At 44.5% G+C, this 21,017-nt stretch overlaps 1 protein-coding gene and 1 long non-coding RNA gene across 3 annotated transcripts in view; one reads left to right on the forward strand and one right to left on the reverse strand.

Moving 5' to 3' along the window:
- AGPAT5 (1-acylglycerol-3-phosphate O-acyltransferase 5) overlaps window positions 1-5,507 on the reverse strand; it is a 51,342-nt gene extending 45,835 nt beyond the window's left edge. For both annotated transcript variants that reach the window (XM_008514516.2, XM_008514515.2), the window contains exon 1: window positions 4,953-5,507. In XM_008514516.2, coding sequence (XP_008512738.1) covers window positions 4,953-5,171 — 219 coding nt within the window. In that variant the 5' untranslated portion in view covers window positions 5,172-5,507. The remainder of the gene's footprint in view (window positions 1-4,952) is intronic.
- A 125-nt stretch (window positions 5,508-5,632) lies between these two features.
- Window positions 5,633-10,006, forward strand: LOC139080102 (uncharacterized). Its single transcript, XR_011534269.1, has 2 exons — window positions 5,633-5,765; window positions 9,585-10,006. It is a non-coding gene; the product is annotated as an uncharacterized lncRNA (long non-coding RNA).
- The last annotated feature ends 11,011 nt before the right edge of the window (window positions 10,007-21,017 follow it).

Here is a 21,017-nt window from a genome sequence, read left to right on the forward strand (position 1 = left end):
ACAACTCAAAATGCAGAGCAAGAAGGATGAGAAACATCTCACTGTCCAAGAGATTGTTTTAATTTTTCACTATGTGAAACTCAAACTTCATTTTTAAGGAAAGGTTAACTGTAACTTCAGTAGACAGAAACACAGAAAGATTCTTCACACGGACTAGTTTCCATTCAGTCAGTCGACTGTTTCTAGCTGTCTCAGTTGGGACAGATGCATTTACAGAACTGGCTGTGCTCGCCTTCTTCGCAAGCAGCTTGCATTTGCATCTTAGTCCATCACCTTACTAACTATGAACTTTAGCAAAAGGACCTAACCTCTCCACACCTATTTCTTTACCCGTAAAATGAGTGTAGTAATACTAATTACTCCTCATGGGGCTGCGGTGAGATGAGACTACGTGAGCTCCTTCACACAGTGCCCGGAGCACAGTAACCATCCCAAAAAATGTTGTTATTGTTATTACCCAATAAAGTGAAACTTTTTATTCAAAGCTGCTAAATGATTAAAAGGATAAGAAAACCAGGGATCTAGTCTATCTTTCTTTTAAAAAGTCTCTGCTGATGTAGAAATGCAGCTATAAACAATCTGTTTCAATAAGATGGTAGATATAATTTACAGTCTACGATGTTTATATTTGCAATGAACTTTCAAATGTATTTATATGCCAATGAAATATATCACCAATTAACCAGTACAAAATTTCTATTGTAATGCATACAAAAACTATGGTCTTTTTCTGCCCACTTTGAAACATTTCATTGAATAGCCAAGTCATGATGCCCCTCTGAAACAAGGTCAAAATATAAACACAGCCATTTGTCTAATAGTATGACAAATTATCATGCAACATCTCAATGGAACCTTACAAATCACAAAGCTTTCTTGTGCATTTGCCATGTTGCCTCTTGGTATTGTGCTAACTTTACAGGGCGTGTTTCTTCTGAACATCTATGATGCACCATTCATCAAGCTGGGCAGCTTCACATACTATCCCCTTTAGTCTTCAAAATAACGTGACAATAAATATTCCATTTAAGGATGAGAATATCAAGTTGACAAGCTGATTTATTCCAGTTGATACGCAGTGTGGCAGAAAACTGGAAATTACACCCTGGTCTCTTGTGCTTTCAACTGTAACAAAATATCCTCTGCAAAAACTCCAAACAAAAAATGTCAAATGAGAAGGCTTCCCCGTAACTTTTTCACTTTGAATATTAACCAGAGGAGATAAGAAGCTTGTGAGAAAAAAATTCAAACTGATATAAAAGAAGTTCCCACAGAAATACAAATTAAGAATGAGAGCAAAGCAATCTGTAAGGGCCCAACGAGCCGGCATTCGCTGTGCAGCACCTAACTCAGATGAACCACCCGCTTATCTGTGCACAACCACCTCCCAGCTAAGTAACGGCTGGGATTCAGCCGCATTCCTCCTCTATCTCCTCAGAAGTTTGCTCATTTCTCTACTTTGCAACTTATCTCACCAACAGCTTTCTTTTTTTTAACTGACTTCTTTCTACGCTGCTAACTTGTGTGTTATTTGACGGTGGAGACTATTTTATCAATCTAAAATGCTCGCACCTAGCACACAGTCAGGACTTTCCAGGTCTCTCCCCCACCACTTCTTTCTGTGCCTGGAATTCCCACCCAGGGATGTAGCAGAGCAAAGCTGTCTTCCAAATGTCACTTACACTTGTACACACAGCCCTCTAAAATATCAGGCAACACTTGCTTATTTGGGGTTTTTATTGCTACTTCCTACAGAGAAACAGAGGAAACAAAATAAACCTTAGAGAATGGCATATGTTCAAAAACTGCAAAAAGCACAAGTTTTTATTGACAAGTAAACAAAGTTTTCTCTGTACTGCTGGCTGTTCCAGCATTCCCTCTTTTATAAGGTCTCTGACCTTAATTCATTCGCAGTCTTACTGCTGAGGGTGGAGTTCTTGTTTCTTTCTCCTTTATCTACTTCAGTAAAGAACGCAATTAAGACTCACTACACAGGTAGACCCTGTTAGATCAAAACGTGTCAACCACTAAGGCCATTCAACAACCCCCACCCTTAGAAGGACGATGCAGCTACATTTCCACAGAAACACAAACCAGTAGCTCTTGTAGACTGCTCGGCCGTTTTGTTAAAAAGGAAAAATCAGGTCATTCTCCCCTTTATTGCCACCTCCGAGGGGTCATGATCTTGTAGAGGGGACAATATATACATCAATATATGCTAACATTATGCTACTACTTTATAGGTTAATGTCACATATAAGTGATCCCGACATCGAGATGGGGTGAGTTCACAACTGATGAAGAAAAGCTGGGGCTTGAGTTGGAAGAAAGCATACAGAGAAAAGCAGTCCAAAGGCACCTTGTTGAGAATGTACTGGTAATTTGGGTGGAATTGGAGAGGAAGCAGCAGTTGGGCTACAGTGAAACCAATGAAGAAAAAAGTTGGCCAGGGCAGAATTTAGACAGCCGTGAATGCCATGCTTAGGAGTCTTCACTTTTATTCAGTTGTCAATTGAGAACCTCTTTTCCCTAAACACGCCATGCTACTTACTCCATCCAATTGGAAGATTCAAAGCAGTTCATAACAGTTGGTACAGCCTTCTTGAATAACACAAGCGAAGTTACTGTGTATCACAAAGCTAATAAACACAAACACTCCAATTTCAGCATTCCACTGTAACTGTTTGTCCATGTTTTTCCTAGTATGAATACCTTGAGAGTGGGGATCTCATCTCAACCAACACAACCACACCACCTAGCAAATCATCTTTGGAAAACGGACGCTGAAGCTAGACTGCCTTGGACCGAATCCCAGCTTACCCACTAAATACTAAGTTTGTTAGGAACGCTATCCTCTCTCCTTTTTCCTTCATATCCAATCACAAAGCCCTACCAGCCACCTCTAAAATAGACCTGGGATCCTTTCTATTCTCTTCACATCCACTCTTTCCACTATTCTGACCATCACCTCCCCCCTGGATTACTACAATAGCTCCCAAACAGGCCCTTTTTCAGAGCTCCACGCAAATGTCACATGCTCAAGGAGCCTTCTCCAAACCCCCACCCTCCACTCACTAGGCCAACAACCTCATAGAGCACAGTACTTTTTATTTTTTCTTGTTATTGTTTGTGTCCCACCAGAATGTGAGCTCCATGAAGGCAGGGACCTTGTCCATGTGTTTTTCACTACGTCCCTCAGTGTCCGGCACAGGATCTGGAGCATGGTGCACACTCCAATATTGAATGAATGAATGAAGGGTCGGTTCTAGGGATTTCTTACTGAGAAGTTACTACTTAGTTTTGGATTGTATTAATATCAACCTCTGTTTAAGAAATTATAATAAACTGAGAAAATATTACAGGAAAAAATAACTTCCAATCCCATTTAAGAAGAGTCAACTCTCAGTTTATTCAGCTCCACAAAATTAGACAAATTTACAAAAGAGGGAAGGTAAATTATGTATAAAGATTCTTATTTTCCTTTGCTTTCCATCACAACGACACAGAGGTGTCCCCAGAGGTTATGAGTATACTTAGTGCTACTATAAAACCCATCCAAGAAGTTAATTTAATGGAGATGGAGTCTTCCCACAATTCACACATTTATTTAAAAGCTCTTGGAAGAAATCAAAAGTTACACACCCAACTGGTTGCATACCTGGGAAAGGTGAGTGTAGGTAGGTAGAAAGAACTTTCTCAAAATATTTTGGCAGTGTTTGAATATTTTATTGCATTGATTTAAAATAAAAAAACAATACATTAAAAAAAAAATCTCAAACAAATGCAACCTAAAATAACTGGTATGCTCACAGTCCAGGATTTATATTTACAGAAAGCATAAAAACAATTTTACACTTCTCTAAGATTTTCTAAGTCTATTCCCTAGCCAGACTTGGGTTGTGTTAGACTGGAATCATATTTGAACGGGAAATGTTAATCTCTGCTATTAAAGGCTTGTATCATCCTGCTTAAACAAGGAAATGCAGAGGCAGGCCTAGATGTGGCCGACTCAGAACTGACACTTTTAAACTGAGGGAAGTAATCGAAGGTCTCTTAATGTCTTCACATGGATGATAAACAAGCAGAGAAAAAGAAAATTAAGGATACAAACAACAATTTATGTTCTGAGGAACTGGATATAAGGAATAACCAGGAATCAAGCTCTTTTGTCAAAGTGGGAAATAAAAGAAGTCACCATTGTTATTTTGTATGAGACTTCAAACAACTAGATAAGGTAAGAGGCCCTTCTACTTTTGTTTGTTTTACAAATTTAATCTACAAATCCAATCTCTCCAAAGAAAGTAACCAGACAAAAGACTAGCCACACATTTAAGCCCAGGCAAAGTAGGCTAGAACTGTATCTACGGTAGGGCTTCTACAAGAACAAATGTATTCATTTCCTCCCCCAGCTTTCACTAACACTCAGCAAGAACGCAGGACAAAGTTGTACTTCTTGTCCAAACAGTAACATTGATCTGTTTCGAGACCAGGTCTCCTATTTTTAAAAGCGCGCTTTTGAGTTCAAACACTGCCACCTTCTTACACCAAATGCCCAAAACCGTCAAACGCCGGCCCGACTTCAATGTTCACCTGCACCCACGTCGCTAAGCACCAGAACAGACAGCAACACATGATGGGGAGAGGGGGCGGCTGATCCCACTGGGAGCCTCAGAACAACGTTACTACAGCTTCCTAGTGACCTACGGGACCTGCAGGAAGCATGAGGCCAAACCCTTAAGTCAGACCATGAAACTTCCCCCGCGGTGGAAGGATGGGGTGATGGCACGTGGTCCTGCGGCCGGCTCTGCCAGGCAGGACGGAACGACCCTAAAGTCTCCGGGGGGGGGGGGGGGGAGCGGCTACTGGAGGGTTCCAAGCCGGGAGATGCCCCGGAGCCCTCGCGGGTACTCAGGTGGAGAGAGGGTGCGGCAGGTGCGGCGGTCGGGCCTCACCTGCACCCCGGTGTAATTCTCGAAGAAGAAGAGCACCATGCTCTGGTAGATGCAGTAGAGCCGATCGTCCACCGCCTGGTAGAAGCGGGAGGGCAGGAAGGCGGAGAGCAGGCGCCAGGCCCCCCAGGCCAGCACGTAGGTGGGCGCCGAGCCCAGCAGCACCGCGGCAGGCAGCACGCAGCGCATCGAGTACATGTGGAGCACCAGGGACAGCAGCATCTTGCCGGCCCGGCGCGCGGCCCGTTCCGCCGGCTCCTCCCCGGCTGCCGCCTCGCCGCCGCCGCGCTGCCCTCCGCCGGCGGCCAATCACCGCGCCGCGCCGCGCCCGCCGCCGCCGCCCCCTCACCGCCCCGGGCCGCCGGCCGCACCTGAGACGCCCAGCCCGCGCCCGCTCCGGCCTCCGCTCCCCGCCGCATGGGCCGCGCCGCCGCCGGGGGTGGGCGGACGGGCGAGTGCGGGCCCGGCGCGCTGCTCGCGGCCGCGGCACAACGGGACACCGCGGCCCTCCGCGGCTCGGCGGCTCAGGAGCGCTTAGACCCCATGACCCTCGGCCGTCACCCTACGCCCCTGTCGGGGGCGGGCTCCGCGGCAACAAAACGCCTCTTGAGTGGTCTCCCGTTACCATAGTTTCCCCTCGGGGGCGGGGCTCCGCGGCAACAACATGCCTTCTGATTGGTCGAGCCCGCTGACGGTTTCACAACTGCCGCCCGGCTACGCGGGAGGCCCGGTGCTGCCCACTGCGCGTGCTCCAGGGGTCGGCCTCGCTGCGGACGCGCGCAGGGAGGTGTGACCTGCCGAGCTGGGTGAAGGCGGGTGCCAGCCGGAGGAGGGGCCCCGGCGTTCAGCTGCCCCCTCGGTCGGACTGTGGACGTGGGTTGTTTCGAGGGAACGCCCACCTCTGCCTGCATGCCGCGTGCGCCCCAGGTTGCACCCCTCCTCTCGAGTGGTCCCCGTACGTGGATGCATGGGCGACGCGCTGCCCCGCGGATGTCTGCAGACCTGCCACCCCCGGTTAAGAGGACCATGCACTCAACAAACATTTGTGAGGCCTACTGTGGGAAGGCCACGAGACAGCTGGAGCAGTTATGATGAGTGTGATGAGCGCCGTTAAAGGCCCGCCCCGGCTTATCTACCTAAGGCCAGGCCTGGCAGTGCGGCTACCATCCATCTCGAGGTGGCTCCCACACTTGCCGGCTGGCTTCTTCCCCTTCTCCCAGCAGATGCCCGGGACGCCCTTCCTCCCCATCACTCGCCACTGGGGTAGCTGTGAATTAGGCCCCTTCTTTCTCCCATCACAGTGATGATGCTGATGACGTTTGCGCACAGCTGGACGGCCTTTTGCAAGGTTCTTTCCACAATGTTTTATCAGACCTTTTCAAATTCCCTCTTGCTTCGCTTCCCCAGGGCCTGGCTCTGTGACTTGTTTCTGGTTTTGTATAAGGAGCCTCATTTTTTTTGTGCAGTACTTTGCATGTATATGTAGAATGCATAAAGTACTGACATACTTTTGTGACCCTCACAAAAGTCTAGGAAGGCAGGGCAGCTGTTTTATTGATGTACAAACAGACTCCGAGGCCTTCTGGATCCTTCTGCTGCCCTTTGACTACAGTAAAAGTGTTTTAATGTGTAATGCTTTCCAGGGATAGTCGCACTTTAAAAGCATGTCAAACGCTTTAAGTGAAAAAAAAATTAATTTTTTTAATGGAAGCTTGTGGGGTAGCTTTATGCAGACAGGTGGTTTAGCAGAGAATGCTAATCAGGGCTAGGATGGTGGCTGCTTTCTTTGTGTCAATGATTGACATCATGTAACATGATTGGTAGTTAGTGACCTTACAGAAAAAAGCTAGGTGAATAGAGATCTCTGAAGGAGCAAATATTTGCACAGGTGTCTTGCCAACAGGAAGCATTACACAGTAGAAGGATTTTCCCCCTCAGGGGAATTTATTGCTCTGTACTGTGAGAAGAACCAGATTTCGTTTGGGAGGGGAAAAAGTCATGGGTGTGGATAATGTGCACAACCAATGCTGCTTAAGCTTCTTTTAATTAATTCAGACCGGATATCCCTACAATTAGACAAATGTATGAAGAGATAAAGCGCGTTCACCGTTCATATTACCATCTGTATGGATGAAGTCAGTAAATGCATGTGATATGTGTGAATATGTTACTTCCTGTAAATTACTCCCAATAACCAAGTTTTAAAGTTTTGTGCAATGTATTGGCATGGAGACACGGAACTTAAGTCTCTCCTATCCCCTATTTATGTCCAGCCGCTCCCTGCTTGCTTATTCCCTGTGCTCTTCACTCTCCCCTGTTCCTACTGGAAGTCAGAGATTCCCCCTCCCTTTCTGTCGCTGACCCACTTAAACTGTAATGAGCCTTCACTCTCTGCCTCTACTTCCTTACCTTGTAGTTTTTCTAGCCCTGTGCAAGCTGACTTCCTTTTACATCACTCTACTGAAATGGTTCTTTTTAAAGGGCACAATCAACCTCCCAGCCTGTGTACACTGGCACTAGGATCTGACAGTGAAAAGAATGGCTCTGTGTATGCCCTCCTGGTGCTTATTTTAGCAAGGAGTTACATGTGGGGTGAGTCTTCTGTAAAGGGGAAATTCATGGTACTGTAGGAACGTATGTTAAGGAGATCTCATTTAGTCAAGACAAGAAAGCTCCTCAAGTAGAGTGACATTTAAGATGAAGCTTGAGGGTGGAGTTAGCCATGCTGGAGCTAGACATGGGAAGGCAGCAGAAGAGCCTTCCAGGTGAGAACAGCCGATCTGAAGGACCGAGGCTAAGAGCACACAGTGGACTCACAGCGTTGAAAGACCTGCGGGGAGCACTATAGTGGACCACGCTTTTTTTTTAGATCCCCTAAAGCAATGCTATGTATTTCCCTCACACGTTTTTCAGTTAATACTGATAATTATTTTTATCATGTTTAGTTACAAAAGAAGTAAGTTCTGATGAGTTGTAAATGACCTTTTAAAATAAAGTGGTTTCAGAAATCTTTTAAATAGACCCCATGGGTTATAAATACCATTGTGGTTTAATACTTAGTTGCACTGTCGATGCAAATAATCAATAATCAATCTATAGATAAGAAATATGAGTGGTATTTATTGAGCCAACACTGAGGACTATCCCGAAAGTGTTCTCTCCACCAGGGAAGAAAGCACTCTGAGAAGCGTGGTTTACCGCATGGTTACACACCGTTTCAGAACAAAGAACATACATCAAGCATGACAGGAATGCAAATTTTTTCCCCAAAATCACGAGGATATATTTTGCTGCAGCTCAGCACAAACAGCAGATCAACTTGGCCTTGGATCTCTGGGAAGAAAAGCTTATCTTCAAAGAAGTGCTGGTACTGGCGTCAGAAAGGGAGACATTCATCCCTGTCTTTAAAGAGCGCGTTCTCTGCTTTGGGAAGATGTTTGAAGCTGATGTACAGTGCATGTTTGGTGGGCCATAAGTCAGGATGCTCTGGGAAAAACAAGTTTTAGGCCGAATCAAGGTTAAACCAGAATGGCTTCCCCATATACCTCAATATGTGAAAACTTATTATTTTCATCACGACCATCATCCGTTTTAAAAATACTTAAGATTTATACCAATGAGAATTTTACATTTATCCTTTCTTTTTCTCCTTGAAAACATATTTTCATTACACTTCCACCACAGAATTTTATCCTAATGCAATATGTTTTATGCTTCCAAGTCTTTTATTGATCAGACTGTGTCATCATGCTTCTAAGAGTTAAAATTTCTTCTAGGTTGAGCAGCTGTTGTTAGCAATATACAGTTTAATCAATGCATATCATGACATCTGATAATTGTAAAGAAAAGTAAAGTTTTATTGGAAATGCCTGTCTTAATGATGCTTTAATTAAAAGAACTTGTCACATTATCCTCAGAATCCTCAAGGTTATTATCCTCTTCACCTCAATACAGTACAACGTAGTAAGATTTTGGGTGGGCCAAGTGGGTGAGGGTCATTGTGAAATGAAAGGTGGGTCTGGACCCCAGGAATCCTCTCAGGCAGATCAGTTTTAGGAATTTGAGCATCTGAAAATCGAGTCCCTTAAAACTCCTCACGGGGCCTGCCCAGTGGCGCAGCGGTTAAATGCGCACATTCTGCTTCTCGGCGGCCCAGAGTTCGCCGGTTCAGATCCCGGGTATGGACATGGCACCACTTGGCATGCCATGCTGTGGTAGGTGTCCCACATATAAAGTGGAGGAAGATGGGCACGGATGTTAGCTCAGGGCCAGGCTTCCTCAGCAAAAAAAAGAGGACGGGCAGTAGTTAGCTCAGGGCTAATCTTCCTTAAAAAAAGAAATTTTAAAAAGAAAAAAATTTTTAAAAACTCCTCACGACCACATCCTTACATATTCTCAGGGATACCCAGGGCCCAGTTGGAAGATTATTAGTCAAGAAAATAAGCGGGGTGAGGGAGACGAAAGAGATTGAGTCAGGAAAGGAAAGATTGGCCAAGACTCAGGTGACAGCGGGGTCTTAGGAGACGGGTGAAGGGTTGTAGATTATCCCAAAAGTTCCTGGGAGCTACTGAAAGGTTTTAAGGAGGGAAGTGACATGTTTAAATTTGATTTTTTCAAAAACGTTGTTCCAGGCAGTGTGGAGGGCGGACTGGAAGCAGTTTGAAGACGGCAAGAGGCCCAGCTGGGCACCATGATGGCTTACACTTCGATAGTGACCGTGCGTGGAGAGCAAGAAGTGAATTCCTCATGTTTGGCCTTTTTGGAGAGAACTTTGGCAGTCTCGCCTACAAATGGACAAATACCCTCAGAATCAATAAATCTACTTGAATGTCGTGGTTCATTAACATCAGACTGGTTACATGAATACACAAGGATGACTCGTGAAACGCTATGCAGCAGTTAAAAAGAAAGAAGTAGAGCCAAATGTATTGTCATAGAAAGATTTCCAAGACATTAGGTGGAAAAAGCAAGTTGCTGGATAATACGTACACTTTTACCCCATTTCTGTAAAAACTAAATAAAACAATACATTTCTCTATGTAAATGTATAGAAACTACTGATGACAGTGATTTTTCTCTGGGGAGGGGAAGTAAGATCAGAGGAAGGTCAAGTGGACTTTTATTGTTTCCAGTTTTTACAAAGAAATATTGATTCAACAAATATGTATCCAGTGCCTGTCATGTGTCCCACCCACATCTAGCCGGGTGTCAGAGATAAAGATAGAGCATGGATAAAGGCCCTGAGGTCGTGACTCTTGTGGTCTGGGATGAAAGAGTGGGATTTACTCATTTGATAGGCAAATACAAATGAAGAAAGAAGAAAAAGAAGCAAAGAGGTAACCTTTTGCAAGAGATGGCTAAGAGGTGTGAGCCAGAGGAGTTCATTGACTGCAGGTGATAAATGACACAGGAGGAATGAAGAACACCTTCAAGTTTCAGGCCTGAGTAACCAGGTGGCATTTGGTTTCATCTCCTGATGGAGTGGAAACAGGTTCTGTGGGGCATGGAACTCATTCAGCTGGTGGAGTGGGGAGCCCTTTAAGAGAAAATTCAAGTTTACAAATACAAAATTAGATTTGAACATGGATATTTATTTAGAATGAGAAGAAAAATCACACACACAAAAAATGAGTTTTTACAAGCTGACATACCAGAAAAATATCCAGAAAAAACAATATTTTATTATGAAACTGTATCATATCTGTAACAAAGTATACCTTTCTTTTGATTATGAAAACCATTGTGTATTTTCTACATAGAGAAAAAAGTAGTCATCTTTCCTCTAGCATTATAAATGGAAATTTGGTTTTCATCATTGATTGTTAGGATGCTTAAAATATTCAGCCTCACACTATGACCTTAATATAGATTCAGTAACAATCTAACTAGGTTTTTTGAGAGGGGAGGCACCAGGAGTGAAGCAGGAGGGCAGAGTAGAGTGGAGTCTTGACAAATGCATTCAAAAATTCATGTAGGAAAACAACTCAAAAATTTTTGAAAAGGAGCAATATTGAGTGTGGCAGGTAGACTGATGGCCGTTCAAAGACGTCCACACAATTTCTGGATCCTATGAATATGTTAACTTACATGGCAAAGAAGAATTTAGGGCACAGATGGAATTAGGATTGCCAATCTGGTGACCCTAAGGAGATAATCCTGGGCTATCCAAGAGGGCCCAATGTCATCACAACGGTCCTTAAAAGTGGAAGAGGAAAGCAGAAAAGGAGCTCAGAGTGATGCATTGTGGGGTGGACTCACCTCATATTTGCTGGCTTGAAAGATGGAGGAAAGGGGCCAGGGGCCAAGGAAGGAGGGCGGCCTCCCGGAGCTGGAAAAGACAATGCTACAGATTGTCCCCCAGTGTCCCAGGAGTGCAGCCCTGCTTGGCACCTTTAGTCCAGTGAAACCCATTTCAGATTTCTGACCTCCAGAACTGTAAGATAAATTTATATTATTTAGGGGCCAGCCTGCTGGCATAGTGGTTAAGTTCACGCACTCTGCTTGGGTGGCCTGGGGTTCACAGGTTCAGATCCTGGGTGCAGACCTACACACCACTCACGAAGCCATGCTGTGGCGGTGTCCCACTTACAAAAAAATAGAGCAAGATTGGCACAGATGTTAGCTCAGCAACAATCTTCCTCACCAAAAAAATTTATATTATTTAAGCTACTAAACGTGTGGTAATTTTTATAGCAGCGGTAGGACGCTAACACACCGAGTGAGAGATTTTTCCAGTAAGTACCAAAACAAACTGTGGAGCTACAGTGGTAGGATGTTACTAGTGAGGAAATAGATGGCTCAGTGGAGCAAAATGAAGGGTCCAGAAACCCAGGCACTGCGTATGTGGATTTTGTCTTGCTTTATGAAAGTGGCATTTAAAATCCGAGGGAAAAGAATGAACTACTCAAAAAGTGATGTTAGTACATCTGTACATATATTACGGGAAAATGCTATAAACAAACATTACAACATACACCAAAATAAAACCCAGATGGGATTTAAACATAAATATTAATTTAAAAAAACGAGAAAAAATACCAGCTAATAGTTTGATAATCTTCAGGTGAAGAGGTTCCTCGGGCTAATACCAGGGTAAATAATCATCATGAAGTATTGATTCTCAAGAATCTCGGGATGTCCACAGAGCAATGTGACAGAGCAGAATTGAATAAACTTAATTGTGTTATGCCAAAAACTACAGAATAATCACCCTGAATACCATGCGGTCTTGTGGGTCTCTGAAGGCCTTGGGGAACATCCCGTTGAAGCTACGTGAACTCGAGTGTGGAGCGTAATTAAAGAGGCCTGTAACCTCATCAGTTGAAGCTACGTGAACTCGAGTGTGGAGCGTAATTAAAGAGGCCTGTAACCTCATCAGTTGTGCTGTAAATTGACCATCCTAAGTGGTAACAGAAGGTGCTGATCAGGACGGAGGACGCTTAGACGCAAAGGGAAACTTTCTGAGTGTGAAAGAATGGAAAGACCTTGAAAAAGAATACCTTCTATTCACTGACAGCTTAAAATTGTAAGCCAGTACTCTCCCTCTATTTGGTCAGCTCCCGCTCAAGATTTTTTTTTATTTGTAAAACGAAAGCAAGAAGGCATTCTTGTTCTAAATGATTTAAACACCGCTCTGTTCCGAATATTGAATGAACTGTGGAAATCTCCTGTAATTACTACTATTCCAAATCTGACTTTCTCACCTAGAGGTTACAGTCGTAATAAAGAACTTTCCAGTTATTCTCCTGTGCCTCTCTTAGTGGATGTTTGTGCATCCATTGCCCTGTTCCCCTGTCGGCATCGCTGAGATTGTCCCTCAGACCAGGCGTCCACCCCTCCCCAACATAGCTCATGAGCTTTTGGGGAGCATTGACTCAAGTCCGCCCTGCTGGGGTGGGTCATGATCAGTGTAAACACCAAGTGGACTTCGTTGTTGTTTTTGTTTTGTGTGGACTTTGAACTCCTATAGTTCCCTCAAGACCCTTCCAGGTGGTCCAAGGTCAAGATATTTTCATAGTGACACTGAAACATCATTTGCCTCTTTCACCATGTTGAATTTGCAGTGAGGATGGTGGGGAACCCTGTGGCCACCTTAGCGCTCCTCAAGGCAGTGATCCTAAAGTGTCCTGGTGACCACATGTTCTTGATTACCACATACTCGAGGCAAAGACACACTTGTTTCACTAAGAATATCCTTGGTGAAGCAAAAAGCTCGACCCATGAGTACACATCCCTTTAACATCCCGTGTCTGTAAACGGGAAGCGTGCGTGAAGCATGTACGGTGCCGAAGTCCAATAGTTCGGGGGCGGTAGGGGAGGGGGCGGGGAGACCTGTGAGTTGGGAGCTGGACCAGCTGCTTTGTTCACGGAATGTCATTTTTACTTGAAAGAATGAGTAACAAATAAACTGTGGTTATTCCGGCAGATATTTTCTCAAAAATGAACAAAATGATTCTGTCGCTTCAAGGAAAACAACTGATGGTATTGCTGATAATAAAATTCTGGTTTTCAAGTGAAAATTAGAATTCTGAAAAACTTATGTGCCCCCATGAGCTTGACACATTCCCAATTCTTAGATTTTTTTTTGATGAATTTCGTGGTGATATTAACTCGTGATTTTTCAATATTGTGTGTCAACATTTAGAAAATCTGCATAACTCAGTGAACCAATATTTTATAAATCATTGGCTCGGTGTCTGAAAACCATGCATGGGTAAATGATTCAGAGTGCAGGATAGACCAATGGATTTTAATGTAACAGGATTCAAAAATCTTATTGATTCTATTTTAAACTCCACATTGTTAATAACCTTAAAGAAATTACCAGTTACTGAGTTCTAATATAAAATGAAAGAATATTCACATTGTCTGAAAAAGCTATTAAAATACTCCCCTTTTTCCAGTCGCATTTGATTGGGGCTAGAATTTCTTCATCTGCCTCAACCAAAAAGCAACATAGCAACAGATTGATTATGGATAATCTAGCTGTATTCGGTTAAGCCAGCCATTAAAGAGATTTGCAAAAACATTGCAAGAGTGCCATTCTTACAGAAATTTTATTTTTGAAAATAGTTGTTTTTCATAAAGACATGATGTTAACATGTAATCGGCTTTTTACGTTATTTTTAAGGGAATTACTAAACATGTTCTTAATTTCTGGTTTTGATTTCCAATACAGTAAATATCAATAGGTGTGACTCAGGAAAGAAGCTCTTTATGTAAAGGGTTCCTGAGCCCTGGTCTAGGACAGCATAGCCCCACCTCTGTAGCCACAAGACGTTGTTCAGGAGTGAGCCCCCTTACTGCTTCTGAGACTCAAGCAGAGACGATCGGGGGATTCTGGAAAAGAAGCTTGTTCACTCTGCTGCAGGAGCTACCACAAGACATGCTCCTCCCTTTCCTAGTTGGCAGCTTCATTGGGGTGAAACTGGGAAGTGCACAGCCACTTTGCCATGACACGGGAAGTCAGTGTAGGATGAAGCTGATGCCCAGAAGCCAAAGCAGAGAAACAGAAAGACAGGAAGCCTTTGCACTCCTCCGGCTGTTGAATCAAACCAGTTGCGCAACCCACCCTGTCTCTCGACCCTCTAGTTAGATGAGCAAACAAAGGTCTTATGAAAGCACAGCTGAGGTGGGTTTTTCTCTTACCTATCATCCACCCAGTCATCCAAGCTAGAAACCTGGAGTTTATTCTATGTGTCTCTGGTCCTCACCTACTGATATCCATTTGGGCACTAGGTCATTCACTCACTCAGTTATTGAGTGATTAGCATGTGGCAGGCCCTGTTCTAGGATCTGGTAATACAACTGTGACCTGGGCAGGTAAGGTCCCATCTTAGTGTCACTTCTATGTCAGTAGTAAGAAATGGATAATAAATAAAAATATGTCAATTAGTTATAAGGCAAGCAGTGAATTAAAACAGGGTGATGTGACACTGTTATGAAATGGCCTCTTCAAATCCTAAGGTTGGGAAATGCCTCTCTAAAGGGAGGGGGTGGCATTTAAGTCACAATCCGAATGATGAGAAGACCTAAGATGAGAGCATTTCAGGCTGAGGAAAAAGCAAGTGCAAAGGTCCTGAGGCAGAAAAGAAGGAGCTCAGTCAGTGGCAGTTTTAATCAACCAGTGGCTAAAAACCTCATAGTCCTTCTTGACTCTTCTCTTTTCCCTCCTATATCTAATCCCACAATTTCCCATGAAAACACAACCAGAATCCATCCCCTCTCTCCACCTCACAGTGACCACCGTCATCCAAGGCACCATCCTCTCATCCTCTTATTACAGCTGCAGTAGCCTGCTACCCAGGCTCCCTCTTTCCACCGTCACCCCTCCCCAGCCCCATCCCCTTCACTGTATCTTCTACGCAGCAGCTGTTGTTAGGTGAACTGTGTCCCCCTCAAAATTCAGATGGCGACATCCTGACCCCAGTGTCTCAGCATGTGACCTTATTTGGAGATGAGTCTTTACAGAGGTAATCCAGTTAAAACGAGGTCCTTGGAGTGGCCCTAATTCAATATGACTGGTGTCCCTGTGAGAAGGAGAAATAGGGAGACACAGACATGCAAAGAGAGAAGATGACGTGAAGGGACACAGGAAGAAGATGGTCATCTACAGGCCAAGGAGACAGGCCTTGAAACAGATCCTTCCCCTGAAACAGCCCTGAGAAGGGCCCAACCCTGCCGACACCCTGAGATCAGATCCCCAGCCCCCAGAACTGCGAGACCACAAACTTCTGTCGGCGAAGCCCCCAGTCTGTGTTGCTGTGTCCCAGCCGCCAAGGTGGTCCTTGCATTGCTTCTCTGCTCCAGATACTCCCGTGTCAGAGTACCATCAAAGTTAACTCCTGCCTGTGGCCACCAGGCCCTGCGACCGCCCTCCAACAGGTACGCCGGTTCTGCCTCGGCCCCTGAGCTTCAGCTGCACAGCGACCCATCAGGACTAAGCCCCTCAACGTGACTTTGTTCTTCGTCCCGGGAAACTCTTGCCAGCATGAGACAGCTGTAAACCAGTGCGTAACTTGGTGCTTTTCTTCAGGAATCTCTCAAAATTCCGTCGATGCCGACACGAGGCTGCTCAGCCAGCCCCTTCTCGGCACAGAAGCCGCTCTCTGGGTGAACCGCCCTCTCGGGACGGGAGACCCCCACAACGGGTGCTGAGCAAAGAACTGCTTGGGCCTCAGACAGGCTCTGGAACCCTCGCCCAGCTGTGTCCACCAGGCATGAACTTTTATATCACAAATTTCACTCAATCCCAATTGGCTCCCCACATTGAAAGACTTACTTAACACTACTCCAACCCAGGCCCCCAAACCCTGTAAATGACCTCTCTTGACTTCTCCCTTCTGGGACTCTTCCAAAACTCTATCTGGATGAGCTTCCTTCCTGCAGTAAGTCAGTTACTGGCTTTGCTTGATCCCTAAGTTACTCTGGCGGTCATTGTGAAGCGTCAACCCTCCTGACCTCTTGCTGTCTTTTCCGTGCATTGTGTAGGACAGGCCTTCCCTGTATCTGGAATGTTCTTCCCCCCTGTATGGACATGCTTGCCTCCTTACTTCTTTCCTAGTCGCTGTCAAATGTTATCAAAGAGACTGTCCCTTAACCATCCTGAATGACATGTGAGTCCCCTTTGTGTTATTACTTGCTAACTTTGTAACAGACGCTGCTAGTTTTCTCTGATAGTTACACTTCCCTTTTCAATAATTAGATCCCTAATTTTTAGCTAGGCACATGGCTACCCAAAATAAAGACTGCTTCCCAGCTTTTCTTGTGCCTAGATGGTTTGACTAGCCAATGAAATGAAAAAGGAAGTGGGGTACGGGGTGTTGTGTACCCTTCTCTTTCATACTGGGTAAAATCATACATAATGGCTGGAGCTCCAGCAGCCATGTTGGCAGGCACACATGGCAGAACAGTCATATGAAACAAACCTGATCTCATCCTCTGAAAACCCTTCAAGGACTCCTCTTTTCTAAGGATAAAATCACACTCTTCGTGGACTCTAAGGCCTCTGACACCATGTAACATCATACCAGCATTGGACTTACTACCTCCAGACTTCTTGAAAGCAAAAAAAGAAAAACACAAAAACTTGTTTATTTTGGGACTTTATTTGCAGCCATGCCTGATCCTAATATAATCCCCCTTATACTGCTTTATATTATATTACATTTATTTCTATGTGACATATATATTAATTGCCTGTCTCCCCCTCACTAGAATGTAGGCTCCTTGACAGGAGAAACTTTGTTTTGGTTTTGCTATATTTTTACAGCCTGGACCAAAATAAAAGGCCTGACAAAAAATAAAAGGTCAATAAAAAGTTGTTGAATGAATTAAAGAGGAAATTTTCACTCCAGGAAGATGAGCCATGTTTTTTTCCTAGGATATATTGAATACCCCTGACACACTGCCACTCTGTAGATACATATGGGGAGCTTTCCTCATCCACGTCCCCTTCTTTGGCAGAGCTCCCCAGAGGCACTGCTAAGTGAGATCTATAGAATCAGGTTTGTACAAAGAAATCCCTCTCTCCAGCCCCTGATGTTGGATCTAGGGTAAGGAGGTCACACACCATGAGAGACAGAGCTGATGCACAAACAGAGCGAAACAGAACAAAGCACTGAAGAATAGAACTCATGTTGAATTGCAGTCATAAATGTCATGGAAACCCCAAATGGCACACATGTTGATGCTTTGGGTGAGCAGGAACAAATGGTCTTGCAGAGAGAGAAAAATGCAGCACACATACAACCCACGTACCCCAAAAGACAGGGAGAGAGAAGGAAGGAATAGCTGCCCCCGTCTTTCCTATGATTTCCAGCTCACTTCCACCATATGGCTTCAATAAAAGTTCCTTGATTCTTCAGTGATAAACTCCCCTTTACCTAATCCACTTTGAGTGAGTTTTCATTCTTTGTTTCCACACAATCCTGGCTGAGAAATCCTTGCGCCTCTTTGGGGTATGTGCTCTTTAGGACAACTCTGAAGCTCTCCCTCGTCTGGTCCAGACCTTCCTTCCTGACGCCATGACCCATTGCTTGCCTTCTTCTAACCTAAGCTTCATTCACACAAGCTCCTTTTCGCTCTCTAAAACAGCCATGCTGTTTGATGCTTGAGCATTTTTATAAGCGCTATCGTTTCTGCTGGAATGTTCTTCCTCTCTCATTCATCCACTGGGACCTAGCTCAAGTTTTCTTCCTGCTAAAAGCCTCCCTGGACCTTGTACACCCCCCGTCCCCCAAACCCCCTTCACCAGAGAGTAGAAAACTGCCCTGTCCTTCAACGGCCCCTTGAGCATGGCTCTATGATAGGTCTTGCCAGAGGTTATTGCAATTCCTTGAAATGCCTGTGGGTGTTTCTCTTACCAGAGAATGTGCTTTGAAGCCATCTCTTCCTCCTCTTTGTAGCCTCAGCCCAGACCATGGTCCTCCACAAGTCAGATGCTCAGTCCTTCACTCCACATTTCTAAGGCTGTCTGTGATCAGCCTACCTCAAATGCCTCGGCCACGCCCAGCCACTCCAGTTCCCCAGGTGTCCTTGAGCGAGTCTGTTTCCATCTATGGGTTTGGCTAATCCACTCTTTGCTAGTGGCCCCCAAATCTACATATTACTTCTCCTGAGCTGCAGATTTTTTTTTTTTTTTTTTTTTGTCTGCATTCTTGACTTCTGAGCTGGGAAATTCTACAAGAATTTTAAATGTTCTTATCAGAAAGTATCTCCACGACCACCACCCTGTTCTTGACCCTGAAGCCTCTTAGTTTGGTACTAAAAGATTCTGAGTTGCCCTCCAATCTTCCCTCAGCTACATCCATGCACACCCGACCCTCTATATTATTCAACTGGCTACTGGGTTCCCTTATGCCAATTTCTTTTTAAAGAAATGCCTTTTGACTTATCCTGTCTTCTCCACTATGGTATCATAGACTTCGCTGAGCCCATCACCTTCTCTCCCCTGCATTTCTGTGCTGGCATCCTGGCTCCAAGCTCTCCCACAGTGCTGTTGGTGCCACCTTTCGGAAACAAACCTGATCTCACCCTCTGAAAACGCTTCAGTGACTCCTCTTTTCTAAGGGTAGAATCACACTCTTCATGGCCTCCAAGCCCTCTCTCAATCCGGCCCAGCTTTCTCTGCAGCTGTGCCAGGCACCGTTTAAGTGGAGCAGTCACTGGCTCAACACCGAAGCACAGGACCTGACCCACATCCGCCTTTCATCCCGTCCTGCAGGCAGCAGCCGTTCCCGCTGACAGTGGCACCCAGCCACCTGTTTCTCCTGGCCTCTTGAATCAGACAGGACTGGTGCTTCTGGCTTAACCCTTCAGCTGCGACTCTTCCTTTCTAATTTTCTCTCTCCATGAAATATTTAAACTTGCCATATGGTAATAACTTGTTTTGGTTAGTTGTGTATATTTCACCTTTTTTTTTTTTTACAGATAAACTATGTGGTGACTTACAATCATGCATGCAGAATAGCAGAATAAAACAAGTAATAAAATGAGAAAAGAAAGCCAAGAATAGATGGGTACCATGAGGCCAGATGACAGCCGTGCCATGCAGACCTCTTCGTGATGAGGCCACAGCTTTATCCTGAAGTAGGGTTCCAGCTTTCAGAGCCCAGTGTACCTAAAAGTTGCTCAAGAGAAGTACAAGTAATCTTTGCATTTAACACCAGAGAATAATTTAATATTAAAAGCATAATAATTAACATAAGCAACAATTGCCTTTTATATACATAACTTAGGTTACCACACACAGCATGGGATGCTGATGGAGTCGAAGGCTCTTTAATGGTCTAAATCCAGGTATGACTGGGCATCCGAGTGGGCTAAACTGTGGCTTACACGTTGATAAAGTAGACGACCATTTTTCTTATCCTATACCCTGAAAGAGGAGAAGACGCACACACAGAAGCAGCTGTAATAACAACAGCTGGCATCTACTGATAGGCATGGAAACTTTTTATTTTGAGATTGGAGGGAGTAGCAGAGATTCCCAGTATCAATTCTCCCCTTCTCGGTATTAAGAACCCGGAATTTAAAGCCAGGAAGACTGCCACGCGGCTAAATGCCTGCCTTCCCTAACTTCCCATTGTAGAAGGGGTGGCCATGTTGACTACATTTTGGTCAATGAGATGTAAGCAGAGGTGTTGTGTGAGACCCCTGGGAAGTGTCTTAAAAGGAAAAGGTGCTCTCTTCTTTACCACCTATCTCTTCTGGGTGGTGGAATGCAAAAGTGATGGCTGAAGCTTGAAGAGCTATTTTGGCAGAGGAGTAGGATGGAAGGAGCTGGGATCTTGGAGCTTCTAGGGCCATTGCAAGGGGTGTGTGTGTATGTGTGTGTATATGAAAATTATGGCTAAAGTTAATCCTAACTGAGAGAAAAGAAGGATGTTGCTTGGAAGCTAGAGTCTCACCCTCCATTGGGTGAGTGCGGGAAGATCAAGGATGATGAAGGGGATGGTTTGACGTCTGTTTGCCATCTGGCCCCTTGGAGTAGGTTGAGTCCTTAGAGTTCTTTTGGAAGCTAAAAGAACCATTTTAATGAGAGACTTTATGAAACTCTGGGCAAAATCAGAGGTCCTTTGGTTCCTGAGAGGCGGTGTCACAGATTTAGGAGAGAACCCTTCTCTGCACCCCTCCTCTGAGCTGTCACACTGGGACTGGCCAGAGCAAGGAGCCCTCATGTGGAAATTATTGCTCTCCTGGAGGCAGTATTCTCATTCTGTGAATCGGTGCTTTCTTTTTATTGCTGTGTAATCTATCGAATGAATAGACTACAATTTATTTACTTACTGTACTGTTAACGGACATTGGATGGAGTCCAGATTTGGGCTATTATGAATATCATTGAACATTCTTGTACTTGCCCTCTGGCAGACATACACCCACTTCTCTTGGAAATATACTTAAAAATGAAATTACTGGGTCATAGGGTATGCATATGCTTACCATTAGTAGATATTGAATTTGATCATTGTCTTATGTTTTTATATATCACTGAATTTGATATGCTGATACTTTTTTTAGGACTTTTGCACCTATGTTCATGAGAGATAATGGCCAATAATTTTA

This window comes from Equus przewalskii, chromosome 28 (genome assembly GCF_037783145.1).
Source record: "Equus przewalskii isolate Varuska chromosome 28, EquPr2, whole genome shotgun sequence".
Classification (NCBI taxonomy): domain Eukaryota; kingdom Metazoa; phylum Chordata; class Mammalia; order Perissodactyla; family Equidae; genus Equus; species Equus przewalskii.